The 26,061-nt window shown below is 33.2% G+C and overlaps 1 protein-coding gene and 1 long non-coding RNA gene across 3 annotated transcripts in view; one reads left to right on the top strand and one right to left on the bottom strand.

The window, feature by feature from the left end:
• The window catches only part of LOC114872308, a 157,868-nt gene that overhangs the window by 97,515 nt on the left and 34,292 nt on the right, over positions 1–26,061 (top strand). For both annotated transcript variants that reach the window (XR_006829260.1, XR_006829259.1), the window contains one exon: positions 480–690. This is a non-coding gene — a long non-coding RNA (uncharacterized LOC114872308). The remainder of the gene's footprint in view (positions 1–479; positions 691–26,061) is intronic.
• Positions 1–26,061, bottom strand: part of LOC114871509 — a 71,760-nt gene that overhangs the window by 15,819 nt on the left and 29,880 nt on the right. Inside the window, exons 2-4 of the mRNA XM_029177490.1 lie at positions 14,936–15,038; positions 6,621–6,754; positions 1,644–1,734 (exon numbers count right to left, since the gene is read on the bottom strand). Coding sequence (XP_029033323.1) covers positions 1,644–1,734; positions 6,621–6,754; positions 14,936–15,025 — 315 coding nt within the window. The 5' untranslated portion in view covers positions 15,026–15,038. The remainder of the gene's footprint in view (positions 1–1,643; positions 1,735–6,620; positions 6,755–14,935; positions 15,039–26,061) is intronic.

The following is a 26,061-nucleotide window of genomic DNA, read 5'->3' as shown; positions in this document are numbered from 1 at the left end:
AAAAATAAAGAAGCGTGAGATGTAAAGGTTTGTGGTTCAAGAATGGCGTTTTGTAAAGAAAGAGACGAGTACAGGAAATTCAGCTTATACATAGATATATGTATATTGATCAAAATTCCTTGTGAAAGCTGCAGAGAATAATTAATCTACATAAGAAAGGAAATATACAGTTGCATTACAAAAAAATGCATCTGCATCTTTTGGGTGCATCGTTTCACTAGTAAAAAATTGAAGTCATAGAAAAATAAACTTCCGTGTATCATTCAATTGATTTTTATTATATAAAAAAATTAAACTTTAAACAAAACATTTATTAGTATCTGTAAATAATAAATAACTATCCATACCAAACATTGCAAAATCATAAAAGTAATAATTATCGTATATACAGTAATTTCTATTCTACTTTCTGAAATGTTATTGTCGTTCCACTCGACCAAGACCAAACACTAATTCCTCGAAAATTTGTTTACTTCCAGAACGGGCACATCTGGGTATACAAGTACGGATCCGTCGACCCCTGTTCAGTTGTTCATCAAACCGTGCGCGAGAAACACGTTCGAAATGTTCGCTGAAACACTGTTTCGTTTGTGTGCAGCAGTACACGTTTATGCAACGTAACAGCAGCAGGGATGAAGGCTAGCATCGTTACTTCCGGCGTTTTACTACGGACACGACTTGCAGGGATGGGTAAGTACACAAGTTTCTTGTATCTCAATGTAATTAACGCAATTAAACGTCACGATTCAAGATAGAAAGTTTTCACTACTAATTCTCTAATTCTCGTATTAAAACTTTCATCGTTACGACAGAAAAATATAGACTGTATATATTTTTGTATCGATTTTAAATGTGATTATTGTTTTCTTTATTGATATATGATTTTGATGAATTATTTTATTAAGTATACTTAAAGATACGGTGACACTCTTTATCTCCATGATCTTTCTTTTATCAGTTCAAACTAATAATTTTTTAATTGAGGTAGAGACAGAAATTGAAACGTGACTTTTTTCTTGTTAGAATTTAATATTCTATCTGCGAATCAATTTCAGCTTGCAGATAGCAATCTCAATTTCTAAAATGAATTTATATTCAAGATTAAATTGAATAATCGTGTGAATTAATTTTCTTTACATTTCGTGAATATTATTAGTCAGATAGGTCGCTTTAAAGCAGAATAATAAAACTTTTATTCGTCGCAATTGAATCCATTCAGTTTGCTTAAAATTAGAAATTTTTATTAAAAACCTCAAAATTATGGATATAACAATTTCGCTTCGTTTCAATGTTGTATCAAATAATATTCTCTTTCAATTAATACGGAATTTCATTTTACATCTGAAAGTAAATATTTTACTTCGTCGATGTACAAGTGGAAGATAATATTGGACGTGTAATTAGTTAGAACATGTGGAACGATTGATTAAAAACTGATGTCAGAGGTGTTTTAATCGTTGCCCTCCGGGTAAGATCGATTGATCGAATTTATTTGAACGAACAGTCGAGTCACGGGGAAAATATCGAAGTACGAGCTGCTGGGGTTTCTTCGTCTAACGAATAATAGATCGCTATGATCGAGAGGACCATTTATCTTCCATGAATCACGGAAGGAAAGAAAGGAATAATGACAAAATGCTTACCTTCCCGGAGCCCCTTGAGTTGCATAAGAGAACACCGGCAGCATGGATTCTGTATTCCTTGTCGAGTTGCTCGTGTTGTCCTTGAATTTTTCTGTCGGCAAAATGAGAGGACAATTACGTCTTAGTGTATAGAGAAAAATCTCTCTTATATAGAATAAAGTAATTAGAAAATGATACCCTTCAATGAAAGTTTTTGTTACGATGATACATATCAAATGACAGTTTTTCATACGTGAAAAGTCTGACGTGATTTCATAACACAAAAGTATCTGAAAATATTATCTATGGTAGATCAAATTAAAGCTTAAAATTTATTGAAAATAACGGGATAAAACGTTTATTAATATTTTCAATACAAAATAAATAGTTGATTTTCGTTGCGTTCACGTGTCCTTCGCTCACCCAAGTACAATTGTCGTTTGCGAGTGATTCAACGTCTCTCGTTCGAAATCTATTGTCTCTTTGCCGCGTCGTTCTAAATAATGTAGTTAATTAATAACCTGCACAGGAAGGTGTTAATTAACACCTTCAGGCGGCGAATATAATTTACAGCGTTTTAAAAATGTTTTTCATATTTTCCACTTTTCACACGTCTCTTCAGCTTTTTCATTTCTAAACATTTTCACGAACACCTTTCAAACAGCTTCATCCTGTGGTGTCCATTTGTACTAAATTCACTAGTTCATTCGTTACGCCTCCATATCCAGATTCTATTTAACGCTTTAATTCGTATGCAGCTTGCTAGATCACGCTAGAGACTGCACTTAATTCGCACCTTTTGCGAACCTGTTAAATGCCTAAAGAGGGCAAACAGGAACAGGATGAAGTCACGTTCGACTCTCATTTCGCGTTTTTTCCTCTCCAGTGGAAAAAAATTAAGCGTTAAAGGGAGAAAGATGTTGAGGAACGAGGACAAAACTCTCGGAACAGTGAATTGCCGTCCAGTGATTTAGCAATCGAAAAAGTTCCACGGTTGAACGCGAACGTCTCCGCGAAAACTTCGGCAATTACGTGAAAACAAACAATCTTACAAATTCATGGCACGAGGCTGCGTTCTATCCACGAACGTGAATCATGAGGCAACAGAGTTTCGAAAGAGGATCCTCGAAATTGAGTACTTTAACTTGCCTCTATTTTCTTATTAATGACTTTTCGATAGCCCTGTTTGTCTATTTGTTCGATATATTGTCAGCTAAAGGTATTGGATCTCATTTTGTTCAAGATTTAAAATGGAGTTTTTTAAAGGAGTTCGGAAATAATTTCATTTTCTTTTTTTTAAATTTCTATTCATTTTATTTTGCTATTTTACAGAAATATTGGTATTTTGCATAGTTTATTATGTTATAAAGTAATTTTAGATGTAGATAGTAAAGTGAAATTTTCTCGTATTTTTAAAATTAATTTCTGTGTTATTTGCAAAACAATATTCGGGAATGACCTAAAAATTCGTTATATTACTTTTTGAAATTAAAATTTCGAGCCCCTTGATGGTCAAATAAATAATAATAAAATAGTTGCATTTTATTAAAAAAAAAATCTAAATTTATTTCTGAAAAATATTGATTCTGTAAAATTTACAAAAACTATGCTATAGGCAAAGAATGTGCATAATTGCAGAAAATGAAGAACAATAATCAAGTATTTTATTTTGTCTTTGATTAAACAAATGATTTTTGATAACATTCTGTTTTAAATTGAGAGGTAGTGGATAGATCAGAAATTTTCTTATTAAATCAAGCTATCTATTATACACTATAATAGCGTGGTCAGAAATGTGACGCATATCCTGTTACTGTGGATACCCGCGGGGGATGAACCAGATGAAACTAAATTGTTTAGGGATTTCAAGATAACCATATTGGATGAGCCATGTGACGACAGTGATATATGAGCCCTCTGGGAGGTACATTTACTCAATCTTTGCTGAATAATGATACTGTCGTAACAATTATTAGATTCATTAGAAAATACTGATTTTTTAATAGCGCTAGCATAGAGAATTAAACAATATTAATTATATAATACTTAAAAATTTTCTAGAAAATTAAATTAAATTGAAAATTTATTCTTTGGGGTGTATAGTATGTAAGTTAAATACTGTATAATTAATAAATAATAACAAAATGGGTCTGGGAAATATGTATATGAAGCTGCAAATAGTAATACTATGTGAATTTCACTAGGATCCCCTGTAAAATTTTCATTCTCAAGGAAATAAAATAGAAGTCGCGTGAAACAGGAATTCAGCCCTTGTCTCCCCCAGCGAATTTCCCTCTTATTCAATTTCGTCTGGCAATTCGAGGAAAGACTTCTTCAATTATTCCATTGTTCCCCACATGTGGCTCTCTATATCTGAGCTGTGTCTGAAAACGACCTTCTTTGATACATAGTACAGCATCGATCAAAGTAGGCTTCTCTATGAAAAATGGCGACATAGAGCAAGTAGGTATTTTTAAATTCTTAATTTTGATAATATTAATATTATAAGTAATTTAGAAGCAAAATAATATAATTTCTAATTATTAAATATTATAAAATTTGAAATATAACTGAAAAGTACGGGTAATAAAGTAAATATTACCAATGATATCATCACTTTTCCCGAGGAAGTCTACTATGCTCGAAACTGTACATATCTCCTAAAACTAAATTTAACACATTTGCTACCAGTTAATTAGTAAATTACTAATTATTAAAATCATTTTACAAGTTGCATCAAAATTACAAGTACCTACATAACAGCAATCGTCAGAATGTTAAATTATATCATAAAATTTAATTTTCATCTGTAAAACAGACAAAATAAAAGAATCACAGTTTCATATGAGAAATTGATAGTGTTACATACATATGTGTAACGATGGTAGCAATTGTGATAATTTCTAAACACAAAATTTGTCATTGTTGCAACGAACGAGACGTGTCGCGATGATGCGCAAACATGGCCGAAAATGCCGGAAGCTATCGAGGAGAAGGAGTTGTGCAAACAGCATAGAGGCGCGAAAAAACGTCGCGAAGCTTTACATATCGCTGACTCGAAGCGTTTTTCCGAGAGGACACTTGGAGTTCCGCGCGACGCCGCGAGCGTCTCGAGAACGACGCCGAGGTTCCTAATTTTCGGGATTCCGGAAATCCCTGCGCACCTGTTAACTTGATCCCAAGACGCTGGATTTATCGGTGAGAACAGGAAATTGGCTGGGTATGATAATAATCGCGATGATAGCGCGTTGAGTGAGATACGGATGGCGTTAATTGGACAGGAATTAATTAATTATTTGATACAGTGTTGAGTTGATATCTGAATTTAATTCAAAGGAGATTTTTTTATTTCTTTATTTAGTAAAGATATAAATTTTCTTCTATTTTCAGTAAAATATTAGTCTATATTTATTACAATGATAATTTTAAGTAATATAAGCATTATAGGCACTGATTCAATTTTTTAAATGATTTTTCAAAGAACAATTTCAATCGTATGGAAATACAATAAAATATAATTTTTCTATTTTTATCAAATTTAAAAAAATCAGGTGTTCCGTGCTAATTACAGTTATCCTGTAATTTAATTAAAATTAAAAAACTTTCAAAACAATCCTGACAATCGTCGACCAATTAGGGAATAAAGCAAACATTATCAAGTAAAACGAGAGAATATATTAATCGCGACACGTTTCACGCACGACGAAACAACTGAAACTTGGTAGATTTGAGCTTCGACTTCGGACGAGCCGGAAGCTACACGAAACTGCATAATTCCACGGTAGTTTGATCAAATTGTTAGTCCGCCGGAGGACAAGCGCTAATAAATCTTGAACGAGTTAATCCTCCCTCCCTTTTCCAGGGGGATGGAAAGGGAACACACCGGGGCAGAGCTCGTGTTACGAGGGTCCGTTGCCAACTTGCAAAATATATTATTCGAAAGCCACCGCTGGGAAATAGATGTTTCCTTACCCCCCCTGAGTTTTTCCTTCTGACGACCATTTTGATATTGCTACGTAAGCAAAAATTTCTAATTTTTCGAGACACGTAACCAAGAAAAGCTTTTGTTATAATTTTCACGATAATGCATTTCTTCTTCCAATTTTTCTGCAACCATGGAATATGAATCATCCATCTAGTAGGAGCAATGGGTGATGCTCTTTTCATTTTTTATTTTTTTTATATTGGATTATTGGAAAAGTCAATTTCTGGGATTTAATAGCATCCAGCTATAAATAAAAGTGACGTTTAATTGTTAATCGAATCGAGATTGATGAGTAGTATCCTGTTGTTCGGTGTTTTCATAGTGAAGGGAACGATTTTGTCCATAAATGCATTGGCGAATAGGTGTTATTCAATTTTATGGACATTCGATTGGGTGCTGAAAATGATGGAAACCTTTAAAAGAAAAGTTGGAAGGTGTAACAAATTTTATTTTTGTGTTCGGTTTTTTGTTGAATTTTTTTAAATTGCTCGTTTTTTTCTATGAAGCAATTTGATTAAATGCTCAACAAATATTTGAAAACATTTTTACAATGATGATAAAGTGTTTGAACATCTCTTGTAAAAAAATATTGACTATCCGATACTCTGTTGCATTAGTTAGAAAAGATATTTAACTACAAAGTCATTAGTTCTCAATTTTTAATTTTTAATAAATTTGTTTAAAAATAATATGTATAATATTATTATAAATGAAGTGATTGGTTGAACCAATTGATGCAATAAAAAATTATGTGCAAATCACATTGCATTTAAAAAAAGTGCAGCTGCATCTTTCTAGTGCATCGCATGCAGTTTTGAAAAGAAACGAATACATAAAAGAATTGAACTTGTGCAATTCATTTTTTTCAAAATGATGGTCATCGGCTACTCCAATTAAATCTTAAAAGTATAATTCATTGAACAACTCCATTGACGTTGTTACGTCACCAGGAAACTAAAGTGTTTAATCATTCAGTTAGCGCGTCTGACTAAATACGTTCCTATACTACTTACGATATGGCATGCAGCAACTCCTGCCTCTGTTTCTCCTTAACTTTCACACTTCCTCCTTCCTCGAGTGCAACTTGCAGTTCTCGTTGAAGAACTGCTAATTTACGGCGTTCACCTTCCAGTAGTAAGGAAGTTACCTGTACAAAAAAATTCAAAAAACAAGTTGAAGGGAAATAAATCAATTTATTGATCTCTGGCTACTTAAAAAGAAGCATTTGAATGTATTTAATTTACTTTTTGGAAAATTACAAATTTAAACAAATTATAATACCATGTTGGTAGGCTATGAATATTGTCCCAAGATTTATTTTATATTTTTTTTATTTTATATTATGTACAGTGAAACTGCAATTTGGCGCCATCTAGTGGTAGATACATAGATGAATGAAACGTAATATTGTTTTGAATGGTTTCTAAAATGTTATAACCATCTAAAGATACATCAGTTTATTAACAAAAATAATTTCTCTTATTTCTCTTGGAAAATCTGACTTCTGTTTTTCTAGAATATGTAGGATGTTTTATAGAATCTTTATTCGCGAATATACTTCAAATAATTACCTTGCAATGTATTTAATGCAAAAATAATACATATTACCAATTTTGAAATTTTTTCATAAATTTGAAATTGAAAATGGTACTACCTTTTGGTAATGAAATATGTGACTGTAGTTAATATTTAATGTTATTACACTTTCTTCTTTTTATCTTCATTAATTTTAACACGCAAAATACATTATCCTAAATCATTTAAAAAATTTTAGAAATTTTGAGCAATTTAACTATTTTCAACTAGTAGGAAATTTTAGGATTATAGGATAAATAGTTTCTGTTAGTACCATTGTCAGATCACTAGATGGCTATAGCATTTCTATCCATATTATCTATCGATTTTAACAAATTACAATATTATTATTAAAATTTTATTGTGACCATAGAATATTCTGTTTGTGCTAAAAAATACTAAAATTTCTCATTAAATGAAAATTTTTTGTTTCATCGTTTACACTATTTTCCATTAGATGACGCTGGCAGTACTGTTCCCTACTCACACATTAACATAAAATATGAAAAATAGGACTTACATAATATTTAAAACTTTTTTAATTAGTTACTTTGCAAGAGTATTTAAAAAAAAAAGGATTCCCCAATTAAAATACAATATATGCATAAATAATAAAAATGTTTGATTTATAAAACAAAATTTCTTATCTCCATAAAACAGTCCCTTTAATGACACAAAAGTTAAAACAATTTGTAAAGAATCTTATCAATTCCAAATCAGTATCTCTATTATATTTAAATTTGAAGATATAATAATTCTTATAAGAAAAACGAGTAACAGAAGCTTCTCGCATTTTGTCGAGCACGAAGCAAGGATCAGCGAGCGTGGCCGGTGCAAAATTTGCTTTCCTGATTAGACACGATAATGATCTCTCTCGTTCCTCGCTCGTGCTTCTATAGTGCAGCAACGAACGGGCGTAGGTGCATCTACGCTTATACGTTAGTGTGCAGCGTTGCACTTGGAAATACGTGGAGCCTGCATAGATATATTTCACAAGATAGAAGAACATAAGACTCGAACGTAAGACTGCATGCGAATGCGTCCCGTAATTGGTCGAAGCCACTGAACTTCCTACGATTATGTGAGTTATTATCACGGGATTATGCAAATTCGTTAGTGGATTGAGATTGGCCGAGTTCACGGTATTTTTGCATTTATATGAGCGATCATTTCTTGGGAAATCTCTTAATAAATTTCATTTGTGATTAACGACAAATTGACTGGTACATTTGAATATTATTAATTTTTTCAATGACAGAAATATTGCAATTTATTTTTTAAAATTTAATTATGCGTCAATTTAATCTCAATTTATGGGTTCATCTTGCTATATAAAATTTGATATAAAATATGCAAATAAGGTAGATGTACCGTTGTGATTACTCGAAGGATTTCCGCACCATTTACTAATACATGAGTGATCTAGTCTGTAATTTTGAGTTGGCAACAAAGTATGATATCATATCATTTGTTACACTTGCTTTAGTTGATAATTCGAGGGTCTTTATCATGATAGAAAGTTTCCACATTGAGTGGATTATAGAGCTACTATCAGCTGCACCATCGCCTCGATAGCTTGAGTATCAACTCTGTTGGTTATTGAAGGTCGATGGTCGCTTTTGATTACCACCATTTTATTATTAATTTTTAAAATTTTTGTTCTTGTATAGAACACTGAAGATTAATTTGAAATTCAATAGAAAATTAGAAATGTATACATTTTTATTAACCGATTAAATTAATATTAGTGGATTATTCTATAAAAATTAATGATAATCTATAACATTTAATATTCAAGGTTTTCTAATTATTTGTAATAATAAATAGCAGTAAATATTAATAGGCTTCTCAATATCAGTGGTTATCGACTGGAAAGGAATTAATGAGGCTTGGATTTTTAATGATTCAATCGTAATATTCAAATTTAAGCGTGCTATAATAAAGAGAAAGTTGGCAGAACGAATAAATCTTTCCGGTTTTAATTTGTCATAAACGTGTTAAATACCGTAGTGAAAATGAAGGTATGCTAATTATTTTACATTGCAATTTAAACTTTCCACTTGCTGTCTTTCCAAATTAGTATAATATTAATGCCACTTAGCATTTTCTTCAATTTTTAATATTCAAGTCTAACTGTTTCTAAATAAAAAAAAAAAGAATTAACAATCGTTAATAGAAAATCAAGAATTTGAATTTGTAGAGCAATCTTGAAGTTTCCGTGGGCTCAAGGCGAGAATAAAGGAACAGCTAAAAATACAGAAATAATTCTCAGTAGGGACGTTATTACGATTACCTGACAGTTGATTGACGTTACGCAGGTACGCAATATTATCAAAGGTATAATTCGCCACATAGGTATAAGCATGGCCAGCTTCTTTTTCTCTGACTAACAAGGATGTCCGATTACGACAGACAGGATAATAACGCAGCGCTTCGTAATCGGCTGTGTATCGTGGCTATCTTTAATAAGCAGGGCTAAATCGAAATTACACAAACTTGAGTTTCAACAGACATCCTGTCGAATCATCCGATGGCTGTTCCGTGTTTGCTTTTCCTATTGCGGAAAAATTGCGACAATCTTTATTGGAAAATTTCTTATGTTTCTTCCTCAGAATTTCCCTTCTTTTCCTGAGGTTTATCACAGTAATCATGTGGACTAATTTAAATTTTCTTAGTATCAATAAAATTTATTTCTCTTTATTAATTATGCATAGAAAAAAGAATTTTATTTTGATACCTAAAGCTGATAAATTTTATAAGTGGGACAAGTTTAAATAGACTTTTGGATACAAAGAAAATTAAAATTTATTTTTTTTATTTCTTTGGCGTCTAAAACTAATAAATTGTGTATTCTTCAATTTCCAAGTAATATTGGGAATTGGAATAACAAATCTCAAAAACAAACGTTAATTTAATAGAATCTCCATATTCACTGAATAAAGTGCCAAAAAGTCATCATTAATCTCTCGTCACGAGAAAAACAATTACCGGACGTGGCGGAACGCTGGATTTCAGATAATTGCATTCCGTACAAAAACAACTCGGCCTTGTTCGCGATTCGAACGGGTTTCGATGGCTGTCGCGGATGGACAAAAAAAAGAGAATCGTGACAAGAAAAATCGTTTTGTTATTGCCGCGATTAAAGTATCCCTGGAAGCTTGGTTTCATCCCGTTCGAATTAACGACAGAGTCTCGATGCGGTCAACAGGAGTACAGAATACAAGCGAAACGAATGAAATTATCCGCGATTGAAAGAACTAAACCGTGAAACGACAATGCCAGCCTCCTCGAAACGAGCAAAATACTTTCTGCACCGAGGAAGACGATAAAAAAATATTATTTCCGCACCACTTTTACGATCGTTTGCAATTTTATCTACTGAGTATCTTTAGCTGGTCATTTTAAAGGGGCAAGAAAAAGTAATGGTTGTATAACAGCGAAGAAAAGACACTGTGTAATTTAGATGTACATTCACAATGAGTAATTTTAGTGGTGAAATAGCAATAATTAAATGAATCATTATTACAAGCACTAACCTACAGGATATTCATCCAAAGTTTTAGATCTATTTCAGATACTCATCTAGAGTTTTAATCAAATTCCTTTAGATACACAATGAGTGAATTGTTAATAAATTACACAGTCTCAATCTGAACATAGCAGTAATTAAATGAATCATTAATGCAAGCACTAGCCTACAGGATACTCATCCACTTTCTCCTAAACAGTCTCTAATCTTTTTACTTAAAGTAAGTCCCTCAATCATACAGGACTTCAAATTAAATAATATTCAATCTACTCCCCGTCACAACTAGAACCTGACATAAATATCTTACTCTAGGAGCAAGTTTCTTCCATAGCTAAATCATATCTCAATTCCTTTTATTTTATTCTGGTAATCGACTTACGCATCTCGAGCAACGAACGCTTATAATGAACTAGAGATTCGATATTACAGCCGGTTTACATCGACGCGATTAAAACGGACAGGTTCTATCGAACGCGACACGCTGTTCGTTCGTTGAACATTAAGCCACCTCGTTTATAATGAACCGTGCCGTCGATTAATTAGGCTCGCGCCATATTGCCGGAACAATTAATAAACCCTCATCGGTAATTACGATGGAAGGGTGGTGAAGGAAGGGCGAAGGGGTGAGGGATGATTTTATACGCGAACTCGTATCGTCTCAACCGATCAAATTACATTAGAACAGGCCCTGCCATCATAACATCTGTTTGTTCGATAATTCATGAAGCTAGCTAGGAAACATTCTGTTACCCGCTAACGGTGTTATTTTGTTTCCTTTAAGGCTCGTTTACATTGTCTGTATTACCAGACACCCTCGTGTCTGTCTTCTGGATGCTTTGCATCATTTATCAGCAGCCAACTCGAAACCACTGTTTGGTTTCAGGCTTTTACAGTATGAGTTTAGTATACCTGGCTGGTTTAATTAATTCTGCGATGAGAATTGTGAGATCTTGCAATTAATCAAATTGAATGACAGTCTAGTTGTTGGGAGGAAATGAGTTTTGTTGGACGTCTAGTTATAATAATAAACTTTATATGGTGGATGTCGTGTGAAATTTAAGTTTATGGGTAGTGAAACTGGGTCGAGAAATTATATCATGGTATTTCATTTTAGAAAAATATTATATTACCTTCACTATGCTTTTGTTGAAATTGTTTGAAAATTGAAATAAAAAATAAAATCTTTTCGCTTATATAATATCTTTTAACACAGCATATTTAATATTATTTTAATATTCTAGTATTCTGGTATTTCGGTACTCTGGTGTTTCGATACTTTGGTATTTTAATATTCTAATATTTCTAGGATTCTAGTATTTTAGTATATTATTATTTAGTAATTTGATCTTTCCCAATAATGTTATAACTAACCCACGATCGTAAGTTTTCCAATTAATAGAGTAAAAAATAAATGATACGATGATAAGCTTATTTTTATTTAAAATTACATATAAAAATTCTTTTGTAATAAATACTGTGGTGATTAAGTAATTACAATTTACCTGATTGAACGAATGCTTTGCGTGTAATCATTGTTCGCGGAAGAAATGCAATTAAACATACTCACAAGCGCAAGAAACTAATTGCTGGCTATATCGAGCTATAAGAAATTGCTTTAATGAAACCGAGAACAAACATGATCACTTTTACTTGAACAGAAACGTTAACATTATGAAACAAACGATAAACGGCCATAAAAAGTATCATAGAACCGACGTTAAGATCGAGCATTAGTCAACTAATTGGTTCCGTTTCATGGTAGTTAATTATTAAGAAATCAGAGGAGAGAGTTTGGGTTGTGTCAAAAATAACATTGTTTCAATTCAATTACCCATGATTACGTCATAGATGGGAAATACATAATATACAATATTTCTTTCACGAAGAATAACAAAAGGATCGTGTATTTAGCATAGAAAAGATTATACGTAAACGTCAGTTGTATACTTTCTCTTCTTTCTCATTCAAATATGCATCCATTCATAGATTAACACGTATTGTACCGTATGAATCATTCACGCTTTACAATAGTTTTTTAGAGGCTTTGTTTGTTTTAATTTGGGACAGTAAAGTGGGACGTTAGGTTGGAAAAGTAAATATTTAATACTTGTAATATTAGATATCAATATTTCTAATATTATGAAGTAATATAATATTTCTTAACTCCCTAAATGGGCGATATTTTGCTCAAGAGAAAGTTATTTCTTTTCCATATATGTAACCAAGAATAAAGTTAATATAAATAGTTTCATGTCTGCAACAAGTGCAAATACTACAAATTTCTCCCTTAATAGAAATTATATTGGAATTACAAGTTAATTCGTCATATCCAGTTAACAAGTTAATAATTCATACTATTATGCCCCATCCTAAGCATGGCTATTTCTACTGTGGTTTAACCATCGCATTACCATGAACTACACTTTACTCAAGATTAAAACCATAACTGTTGTTCAGCACAGAATGCCTCCCCATAATCTCATGATTATTTTACCTTACAATCGGTTTCACTTCCAACTAAATCGAAAGTAATCATTAAATGAATAATCAACTTCATTTACCAACAAAATAAAATCATTTTTTGTTTGCTACATGAAAAATAATATTCAACAATATTACGCAATTTGAGGAAAGTTGAAGTTATTGTAAGACAATTTTTCTGTGCATTCGAGCGTGCAAAGTACATTCACGGAAGAATCGATCGCAGGTGTTCGAAATAATCAGAATAAAATCGAAAAATCACGTTCCATTGACTGATTACCTATAATGATCAAAGCTTCGAAGTTTGTGGCTGAATTTCGATCTTCTAAAGTTGTTCGATGAAAATTGATCTTAAGAAACAGGAAGTGAAAATGCAGCGGTGCCACTGCTACGCACTTTTTACCACCGTGTCCTGCTACCTTTCTCCGTTGATTGCCCCGGTAATAATATTAGAAAAAGAGAAATTTTATCGGATAAATATATGAAACGGGACAAACTCGTAGCGAAATGCGAAGGAGTAGAGGTATTGATGTTTTAAACAGCTTGGAAAGCGGATAACTTTTCAAAGCAGGCGTAAAACTTTTCTCTGGGTTAATTGAAGAAAATTGGGACAGTAGGAATGTGAAATGCATAAAACTAGGAAATCTTAGGTCAATAAGTTTAATTAAACAAAAAATATTTTTATCGTCGGTTTTTAGTTATTTTCAAATTTAGGCTATCTTAAAATATATCTATATTTATTAATATAATCAATATTTTTGAAATAAGAAAGATTAAAATTAATCTAAATAAGCAAGATTAATTTTTTCAAAATTATTTCAGGAATTTGATAATTCCATATTATCAATATTAATAATTCTTGTTAAAAACAAAAATTGTAAAATTTTACAATTAATTCAGCTAACATGCATTTAACCTAGAAATCCAATAGGATGTGGATAATCCTCGATTTAACCATGATCTAGATTAGGTTGAAGGATCGACGACAGAGAAAGGCAGGATCGATGAATCAATCAATCGAAGAGGGAGGAGAATGCAATGGACAGACTTTCCTTGGTCGTTTCGATTTCAGATAGTCGTTTGTTCTAGCAAAACCGACACCGGTTTTCTGGGTCGCACCTCTCACTGGCCTATACTTGCACTCTTGGCAAAACTGCTTATTGAATTTGCAACCAGCACTTGTCTGGTGAACGGGCTTATCGATTCCGGATCGAATTTGTTTCTGACCTCGACAAGGATACTGGATGTCGATGTCCTTAATAAAACGTTCGCTTTTACCTTCGCTGTCTATACTTCAAGATTAAATTTCATTCATTTTTAATCATTGTATTTAATCTCATTTATTTAGATTATAAAGATTTATAGTTTTGTAAATTATTACATTCTGATAGAGGTGTGCGGGTATCCGAAATTTCGGACGGAATCGGGTCGGGTCGAGGAAAGTCGGGTGAGATCGGATCAAGTCGGAGAAAATCGAGCGGGATTGGTTCCGAAAAAATTGATCGGGATTGGGTTGGGTCGGCAAAGATCGGGCGAGCTCCCAAAAGTATAGTATCTACCGACTCCAAACTTCGGGTACCCGTCACTTTCGGGAACTCCATGGTCCCTATGTTGGAATATTCTGGTTTTATTTATTTTGGTCTGTAGGTAATTAAATTTATACAATTAAAATAATTATTATCTACAATTGATTATTGGCAAAGTATGAGTTGAAAGAGTTGAAAAAATATAAGGAATAATTACCTCTAGTTGAACACCAAAGAGATCTCGCGATCTACCGGGTCTTGATGTTTCTAACTCCTGCATTTCGGCTTCTCTCTCGGCCAGTCCCATTTCTCTTAAATATCTGTAACATCAAACACAAAATCTATCAGATATATTACCAACCTTCTTTTATTTAAATAATACAAACAACAGTATCCTTGTTGACCTGAATATCCCCATTGTTCTTTTAAAACACTACTATTTTCTTTTTAAAATGTATACCAAAAAGTAATATGATTTCTTATCAAATATCACAAAGAATTTAAAATAAAATAATATTATGAATAAAGGTATACCTTAAAAAAAAGAAATAAATGGTTTTAGATATATCAGGTTTAATGAGCTGTTTAAACAATACATGATTTCATCGTTGGTTGATTACAAAAGAATGACATATAACACAAGGTTACTATAATAAAAAATAGATGTATTTATGAAGGTTCTTTGACTCATTTCCTGTAAATCAGAATCAAATTAAAAGTCCTTTAAATCATAAACTTTCTACTATGTTCATATAATAGGTACACATATTTCAAAGAGCAAAGAGACAGAAAATGATTTAAAAAATATGACGTAGAACGAACTGGAAAGTAAGTTATCCTAGGAAAAACACGTTACGAAATGTACTCAGTTGTGACTAAACTCGTGCTGACTAAAAACTTGCAAACTGGAAACTCATGCATAGATAAAATCGATGTAGCCTTCAACAGTGCGTAGCAGAAACATCCACTTCTACCTTGTCATTCACTCTAAAAGCGTTATACAAATATATATTTAACTGTTATATCTTATGGAACATGGGTCACATCTGACCCTATCATAGACTTCTTCAATCCCCTTCCTGCCATAGTTCATAATCTTGAAATAACTTGACTATTAGAAGAGAAGGAAATGGTAATTCAACCCCCTGCTAATAATTTGGCCCCCTCGATAATATTATATTATAATAAAGGCACCTGGTCATCTATTATCGCAGATAACGTTATTTATTTATTTTCATTTAAGGAAAAATTTCAAGCTTTCAAAATTTGAATTGTCAAATATTTCAATATTTCAATATTTAAAATATACCAATATTCAATACATCAGGCTTTCAAAATTTCAAGATTTCAAAAAGAAATATGAAATTGGGGGGTTGAGGTCCACTTCTAAGTACTTGACTAAGGATCTATGAATTTAATCATGAAAGAAATCGATAGAACTGGTATTAGAAACTCTAGCGGAGTTCAAGGAAGGTTCAGGAAGGCTGTTGCAGCTGTGTAGAAATAACGTGGGTTACAGGCGGAAGCAAAGGTGCTCCGGAGGTGGTAACGCTAACGGGATCACCGATACGGATTATTAGCGTTCCCTCTATGTGTACGCGTGTAAGAGGTCGGTCAAACGCGACCACGAAATCGGTCAGAACGTGGCTAATCTCGAAATCGAATGCTACATCACCATAAGGGAATTTTCTTGTTTCGTTTTCCACACTATGGACGCGTGAGTCACCATGACTATTGCAAGATCAGCCAGCGTGGTTCTGCAGGAATTGCGAGCGACCGCGTTAAACCGATTTAGCGAAATTCCCGCTGGCTTCTCTCCTTTCTCCTTGTCCCCCTTTCTCCTCGTCTATTTTCTGATAAATATCGTATAAATGAAAGTTTGCAGAGATAATTGGCGAAGTGGCTTTTTGTGTCAAAGTTTCTTTGCCTTCCCTTTCTTTCTAATTTAAATCGTGACTGAATATAGTGGTCATTTTGGAAACTGCAATTTTGGTAATTTAAGATTTTTTTAAAGCTCGCTCTATTACAGTAACAAAGTTTGTATAGTCACATTTGCTTTGACTTTGAAGAGTATTGGATTTTTGCTAATGAAAAAGGCAGGTGTATTAGTAATACCGAAATATTTTTCTATAGAAATATTTATTAAAATCCCCAAAATAATAATTTTCAATACAAAGTGATAAAATTAATATTTCTATCCCTCTGTAGTAAAATTTGGATTTTATATTTGCTAAATAATAATTAATAAGGGTCCAAATAATGAAAATGGATAGTAATTAATTTTTCTATATAACCACCCTTTCCCATTAGTAATCATTCAAAATTCCACGTAATTAACGTTGCCAATCGAACAAACATCAATGGTTTTCAATAGCAGAAACTATCGATATTTCTCCTCCTCCAGCGGTAGTAATTAAGCTCTCAGTAGCTCGTTGAAAGCCCTCAAAGCATTAAGCCTCCTTCGCGTACAATTGCACACACGATCAACGAGCGGCGATCGAAGCAAAAGGGGTTGGAGTCGACGAGGAAGGCTCGAGCTCAAAACACGCGTTGCTACGACGATTAGGAAGCTCGCAAGCTCTATTATCGATTACAGCCATGGAAATTCTTTGTCAGCCTTTACGTTATCAGAAGCCCGTACACCTTTCCCTTATCACGGGGCCACGTGTCAACGAAACGTGGACGATCGATCGTGCTCGCGAAAGGAATAATAATTAAAGTTCCAACGAATAGGCGATGCCGTTCTATCTTCGTGTAAACAGACGGACAATGCGTTTCAAACAGACCACGATGGATAAATAATAAGCGGCAATAACAACCTGCCAGGTAGACCGCGAGGGTTATTACGAGTTGTTCTATCTGTCGGCAAGATCTCGACGAGTTGTATCGTGCAAACACCCACCCACCCTTTTTTTCATTGCATTTAACCCATCAATATTTACCACGTGCTATAACGACTACCATTGCTGTTTGTTTTATGAAAGAGATTGAAGAAAGTATTCTTATTTTTTAAATTAAACACAAGTGGAAAGAAAATTGTGAAATTTAATTTAACATGGTATACTTTTATAGTAATTTTGAAAGGAAGGATTTTTATTATAATTGTCTTCATTTTAGCTTAGATAATCAAGACTGGATTATGATTTTTGGGGCTCGAGAAGGTAACTAATTTTTAGAGAAATAATTTTCTTTCCAATTAGTTTTTTATTAATTTTCCGAGTATTGAACTCCGATATTAAACTCTTTGATATTATACCAAAATTTCCTCCTGTTGTCCCCCCTTCAATCAACAAATTTTTTAATTTAAAATCCGGAAGACTGATTAAATGCTCCCCTATTCACATCATATTTTCATATTTCACAAATTGCAAATTTTTCAAATATTGAACTGCCAAATTAAAAACTTCAATATTATATCACAATCCACTCCGTTTATTCTTCTTTTAATCAACAGAATTTTTTAGCTTTAGAGTTGTTCACGAAACGGAAGGAATCTGAATAGAGATCTCATATTGATCGTTGAAACTTGCCGAATTTACAGGGGTGTTAGGTCGGCTTATCGCGATCCAACGTCAAAGCGGAACTTCTCAGAAAATGTAGGAAGGTTAGTAGTAACAGTAAGGAATATTTATTCCGGGAATTACGGGAGCTGTATTAGCGTGTGCTCGTCCAGACAGGTTCCGCGAAGGTGCATAAGCGGCTTGTATGCACGCGATGCAGTTCGTTACGTTAAAGCGGAGGATGTAAATGAGTCTAGGCGCGTGTATGTTTTTTTCCCCTATAAAAAACCTACAAAGGAAAAAAATTATAGGCGTAGGAATTGTTTTTATCCAGTTTACTTTATATGATCCCTTTTGATACATTTCAATAGATCTTATCATTTAATTGCTTGAATACTTAATAGCATTTTTTTTATTTAAAAGAAATTAATTTTGGCGGAACTTTATTTTAGGACACACAAAATTATTGATTCCTTTGTATGCATTCTAATGTATCGTGGTAGAATTATACGATACGAGTATAGAAGTGAAAATGATGTCGAATTCCAAGGAATCTTGACAGAGTATTTCGATATCTGTTTCTCTACGAGTGAAAATGAAAGAGCGTTTCACTCGAGGATGCACAGTGAGTGTAAAATAAAAGGGAAACGACAGTATCGTCCGACTTCTTGAACGAATCGAATCGGTTTCTATGTCGTCGAGCTCGATTCCACTGAGCTAGATACCTAATCCTCTCACCTGGTTGCATCTGTTCCATGGGTCAGATTTCGTCGAACAACGTTTGCATGTTTAGTAGTTCCGCGTTAGACTATACGTATCACTTTGCACGTCTCTCCTATTTTATTTTTCAACGTTGCCCAGTTCCTGCAGTGAATAAATATTCTATTTATCTTTAACCTGTCTTAAATTTAAATTCGAATTTGTCAGAGTAAAAATAATTTAGAATTTTATCTATTTGTGATATCACTATCACTATTGTCATTAAAATTTACATCCACAAATTAATAATTTGCATCATTTGACTAATTACTAATTATTAAGTATACAAATTAATTCGGTACCTCCAGTATTAGGCCTTTTTAATAACTAGATTTAATTTTAATATTTTCCAACGCTTTTGTGTATTTGAAAGATGGCGAAAAGAACACAGTAACACTGAAAATTAATTTAATAATTGGAATTACGGTGACTTATAAAAAAGAAATGTCACATTTTAAGATTATGACTTAATGATCAAGTGGAAGGAAATGAATTGTTAAATCGACCAATGAACTTTGAAACTGCGTTGATGTTTGCCATAAACTCTGTCGCTTTTATCACGTTCCGCGTATCCCACCGCTTAATGCTTCTACTTTTGTTCGTAATTAAGAGTAATTAAACGACGTGCCACTGATGTAACTCAGTAAGTGCGAACGTATAATTACCTGCAAAAAGGCAGCACGGTATGCCCGGGCTTAATAAACCATCTCATTATATTCTTCTTTCTCTTTGTCTCATTTTCGCCCTCTCTGACCTTTTTCTTTCACGTGAACTGTTTTATTTCCAACTGTAGAAGCACCTTAAAATCCCGCATCCTTTGACGTTTCTTCTTTTGATTGTTGAATTCATTCGCGACATTAATTATTGTATTTTTGAAAAATTATGTTGAAGTGATTTCTTAATATTAAAAAGTCAAGGTAATAATGATCTTTACTGTTATTATATTTTCGTGCCACTTTTCAAATGCACAGAAGCGTGGGAAAATATTTAAATATTATACTAAAGGCACTGAATTAATTTGTACTTACATCTTGTATTTCAGCAATACAATAAAAATAAAAAGGTGAAAACGACTCTTCAAACAATAATGAATTCATACGTGTCGAACATTTTTTTATAAAATGTGTATAAAATTTATACAAAATTAAATAAAAAGATAGATGATGGGCAAGCAACTCATAACCAACTCATAAACATTAATTGATTCGTATCTTCTTGTAATCTTCTCTTCTTCTTGTATTTTAATTAACAACGTTAGTGATTAGACACTTCCCTTGTTTTGTTCTCAACTCAATCACGAACACATAGAAGAAGCAAAATTTGCTGATGGTATCGCGACAAGTTTCTAACAGTTTTAATGAAATTACGCGTAGAAAGGGAACAACGCATCAAAAGTGAAAATTTATGAATATTAAATTTCGTTATGAATTTACAAACCAAATTCACTTCAACTCTGCAACTGTACACTCGCGATCAAATCATGTTCCCCTCGGGAAAATGACTATATAAGGGAACCAGGAATTCTCAAAATTCTATTTTAAGGATATTAATATTCAAAGTAATTTATCAAAGAAGATAATATTATTTTCAAAAATATTAGTAACTTTAAATTTCTGAATTAATCTTAACACAGATATAAATTCTTTATAAAAAATTGTTTAATCTCAAATTTTTGTTCTTAAATTCATTAAATATTTTTGTTTCCTTTAGAAAAGTGTATAAAAAGCTTTCTCTCTGCTTTAAAAGTTAATTCAGTAACTCTACGGTAAAAGGTAACAAAATCCACAGGTTGAAAGTTTAAAAACCTGGAATCTTTCCAAGTCAGTATATTAACCTACTTTATACATAGTAAATGGAATAAAAATGTCTACAAAAGAGAGATACTAAATCATTTTTAATAGTAAATAAGACAATATCATCAAAATCATTTTTTTCATAATTAATTAAATTTTGGCCCAAATTCTCTGTTTTAAATTACTAAAATGAAATTCGAGCAACACGACTATTTATCCAGGTAAAAAATTCTCAAAGAATTTCGTCTTTTTATTCCACGGCCAACAGCGCTAAGTGCATGAACTCTTGTCGTAAACGCGATTCCAAGGTTTCTGAGTAAACTGCAGTATAAACAAAAAGTGAATAACTGTGCAGCGCACGTGCTAGTCGGGAAGGACGATTAACATTACCGGTAGCAAGTGGGTCACTGTGCTCGGATAAACGACCGATCAAGAACACCGACCGATCCGTGACCTAGACGGCTTGACATTAACCTGACTCGGCCTATTCTTCTTTCCGCTCTTTCTAAAACCGTCGGCTAATGACCGATTTAACCCATTACCTTATAATTCTCTCAGCAGTCGCGTTTGTCAGACCTAACTATTCACAGCTACAATATTAATACTAGTATTAACGAAATTTAGGAAAATTATTTTAAATTACAAAAACTATTACCGTGCTTTAATTATTGTTCGGATAAACAATGATTCTATAGGTATGCTAGTTGTATTTATTAGGTGTACAAATTAATTCTGTCCTAATCATTTCTTCCGTTTTTTTAATTGAAGATTTATTTTTTAAAAGTCATGGTAATACCAATTACCATTGGTATGTCCGAGCTAATTATCCATGTCTTCCTGTAAATTACTTTAAAAAGAAAATAGGAACTCAAATCTTTTGGAGGAAACGGAACACGAAAGCAGTAGTAAATCTCATTAGGAAGAACTAACTGAACTAGAACCTACGGCGCAGAATAATGGTGGTCGAAAGAAAAGAAAACGAAGATTAAAAGTCACGTCATGTCGTTGGTTCTCCGTAATGGCGGTTCCATGGTGAACAACCTCGATTTCTTTGTCGTCGCGTTTCGTTAGTTTCGTACGGGCCGTAGATTGGCCCGTCATTTAAATGTCAACGAACCCTCGAGACTATTTCCAGCACCCCTTGAAAACAACCCCGTTTGGTTAAAGGTAGAAAGGGTAACTTCTGACGGAATTCAGGGAAATGTCAGAGACGAAATTCATCACACCTGCCCTATTATTCAAGAGTTATCGTTAAAATAATTTTTGTAGGAAATTATAAACGTAACGTTTATAAAAATTAAAATCGTTTATTATATAATATTATATTTCAATAATTTAAAAATTTCATGTAAACGTAAAAATAATAACTTGAATTCTACGATTTATATTTTTAATCTTTAGTTCAAATATTTATAATAGGTGGAATATTCCATAAATTTTGTATTTGCATGAAGTCCCTGCGATAAATTTTTCCACCGCAAGAAAACGAAAATAATCTTCAAAAATGAGATATAAAATAGCTGGAAAACCGGAAATTCTCGAGGAGAGGTCTCGTTGCCAATTTCCAGGACATAAATCTTTTTCTAAGTTCCCGGTGACCTCCAGGAGATTTTATTCCTCGGTATTGCTTCTTCTTGTTAAAAAGTATACAACGAATACTTATTTGGATTTTCGCTGGATCCACGTTATCTTGGCTAGGCAATGTGCCAAAGTTTTAAATCTTCAATGAATCACTGTCTGACAATAATACCCGCGCAAGGATGATAGAAAACGGAAATTGAATATTTAATAGAAACTTGGAAAACAATTCATTCTTTAGGAATTATTCCTTGGAAACAGAGAAAATTTCATATTAGATGAATGAACCAATGCTATTAATTATTTTCTTATAATTAAGACATACTATGATTGCAATTATTTTATTTTTCAATTTGTGTTTTAATTTTGTTAATATTCTCTTATTAATTATAACAAATATTACAAAAAATTAACACCTTCAAAACTTCCTTATTGCAAATGAAATTTTATAAACAAAATTATTCAATTTTCGTTTAATTATTATATTATATAATTTGACAAGAATCATACGAGTAAGACCAAAGCAAAAGGGTTAAATAAAGCCTCGAACGTTCGTACAAATAAAAAAGAAAAATGTTTCTCCTTTCATTTTCCCGATCATAGTTCACCAGGACTTTGGATCGTGACAGAATCGCGATTACAGGCTCGGGGGAGTGCAAAGTACGCGAGGCAATGGTAAACTCGCTTTTATATACGTTTACATGGGGGCGCGGTATCGACACCTCGTAAAACAAGAGGAAGTCGTACCTTTCTCGTGTGTACACGCCGTAATAAAACGAGCGTACACGCACTAGTGTCACCGTACGCGAGCATAAAGCAATATTGATCCGACGTAGTTTCTAGATGGATTTTTCTTCGTTAAAAAATTCCCAGAGTTTGCCATAATATTTTCTTAAGTTCATTTTCCACGAGAATCACTGTCTCTGAGAAAATTCTGCAATGAAGCTTTTATATGGATTTTTTTTTCTTTTTCTTTTTTTTAATACTTTCGCACTGAGTTTATCAAGTATCTAGTATGAAACGAAAGCCAGGCAGCGTGTGCAAGAAAAATTAACTCGAACTTTATTATAATGCCTTTTCCGTTGCCGTGTAACCAACTCGCACGAAATGCGATTGCAACGATGTGGAAAATCACCGCGAAGAATAATTACGCTGATTAAGCCGATAAAACAAAGGCCATCGCGTAACATTCGAAAGAGGAACGCTGTTTCTGCAATTTCTGTATATTGCCACCTTGCAGATGATGTAGAGGACGAAGTCATTGATCTTTGTATGCATCGGTTGCAATAAATGCACCTTGCATCGGTGTCATTTCTTTGCACCAAGAATCTTACGTTTTTGAAATTCTGAAATTTGGGATTTTAGGAATTTAAAAATTCTATAATTTAGAATTTTTTAAACCTGCAATCTTAGAATCTCAAAATTCTAAAATTTTTAAATAGTAAGGGGGGCAGCCCATATTTTTAAAGGGTGCCAGTCTATAAAAATTAATTGAAATGAAGGAGGAAGCTTCGCACGTGTCTTAGAAAAAATAAAAATCACTCTAGCTTGGAATTTTAGATTAGAATCTAAACTAGAACTTGAAAATGAGAGTGATGATTCACAGGAACATGAAGCAACAATGGTATTAGTAATAATTTTTTATACGATGATTAAGGGTATTAAGATGAGAATATACAATGCTATAAACAGGCTCATAAAAGTTAATTGGGCACTTCAAATTAATAATGCCCATGATTCGCATATGAGAGGAACCGTGATATAGAAGATGATGTATTAAATTACATAGCGTTTCCTGGTCTTCCAAACAGAGCTGTTAATTTGCACTAAATTAACGTCACTGGTGTATTTTAATGAACTTCATTTAGATGACGCGATTAATTGACACTGTATGGAAATGAAATTTTCGGTTTGAACATGTTACATCATTTGGGAATATAATTTTCATAAATGAAACAAAAGGAACATGTGATACTAAGTGATCGATAAGGAATTGAAATAACATTAATTTAATAATTAAAATTAAAATGAAAGTGAAAAATTTCTCATGACGATTACACTATTGAAATTAAGAAGGATTCTATTCAAATTAAAAGGAATCTGTAATAAAATGTAAAAAAAAAAAGATTCTTTTAATTTTTTTCAAGTAAATTAAAATTAGGTCACAAAATTTTAAAGCTTATTACATATTCCCATTCTCGTAACTAGGACTTTTCTTCTGGGGTGGGTTTAGTCCCACCCACCCAGATTTGAAATTTTTGAATATTGCAATTTCGGAATTTTGAAATTTTAGAATCTGAATATTTTAAAATATACCAAAGCTAGCTCATAAACTCTAACATCAAGTACACATTTCCTACACCCTGTAGCATGCTAGGGGTTAAATCGTGTCGAAGGACTATTCGACCTATAGAACCGTTCTATCGAAAGCTCGTAAAGCAGCAGGAAGTCGTAGTCGCGATAAACTCTTGTTACTCTTCCTCGGTCCGTGTATCCTGGCAGGCCAGCGTGACCCACGCGAGCGACTGGCTCGCCTCGAAAAACGTGGAGACTGTGTTTAGATAGCGGGTTTAGCAGCTCGTTTAACAAGCGAAAGATGGAAGAAAAATCACGGTTCGTTTAGCGACACACCGTTGGTGGTTCGCGTTTTCAAGAGAATCCTCTCGACTCGGAGGACCGTGAGAAATTCGAGCGAAGCGCTGGCTCGATGATCCTCGAGGAACTCCTCGACGACCTTGAATCGAGAAAAGAGGTCTGCCAGCGGTTGATGATACACCACCACCGGAAGTTGCGCTTACAGTTGCTTTTTCTAAGCTGAAACGAGAAATGGTTAGTACGAATCATTGTTTTTGTTACCCTGAGGTATAGAAGACTCTTCCTTCTTCTAGTTGAGCTAAACTATGATTGCTATGATTTTAGAGCGTTAGGCTTGAAAATGAGTGAGTAGCTTGGAGAAAATTATAGTGCTTGAGCGTAACCCTTTCTGAATCATATTTTGCTCGTTAACTTACGGTCAATTGATATTTTACGCTTTGTTTTTTATGAATTTTAATAATCGATCCTATTAAACACTGTAATACCAATTAAATATATATTAAATGGCATCTCGTCTTCTTAATTACTATTTTAAATTTGAATATTTTCCTGCGCTTTTATACATTTGAAAAATGGCCCGAGAATATAATGACAATAAAGATTATAATTCATTAATTAGAGTTAGCATAACTTTAAAAAAAATCTTCAATTGATAAACAGAAAAGGTATTAAAAATTCATTTAAATCCGAAGAGATTTCTTGAGTTCTCTTAGTCAGACAAGCTTGAAAAATATTTTGCAATTAGAAAAATATTTATCTTCTTGCGGTATTTCTCAACCTGTCGTGAAGTCCGGTTGGCGAACGCAACAGAAAGGGTAGGAAGGAAGTTTTCTATCGATCCATGACGATGTTTTGAGGTCAGGGCGCTGCGCCAGCACTGCGGCGACGGGGCACCCCGATGCCTACGTCGAAGTCATCAGCGGCTACCGAAATCCTGAATAATTATTCCAACAATGATCCTCGTTTATAACCGTCGAAAATGGGGACATTATTCTTCATCAAGTTTTACGATTCGCTAACATGATACTTTTTAGCTTAATTACTTATCTCAATTCTCTTCGGGGAACCGCAATGCAGAGAGGTAGAGTTACAGAGCTCGCTACATAGGAATCGCTGTA

The sequence above is a fragment of the Osmia bicornis genome, chromosome 3 (genome assembly GCF_907164935.1).
Source record: "Osmia bicornis bicornis chromosome 3, iOsmBic2.1, whole genome shotgun sequence".
NCBI lineage: Eukaryota > Metazoa > Arthropoda > Insecta > Hymenoptera > Megachilidae > Osmia > Osmia bicornis.
Note: the sequence above shows the minus strand (reverse complement) of the source record. Positions and strands in the feature narration are given on the sequence as shown.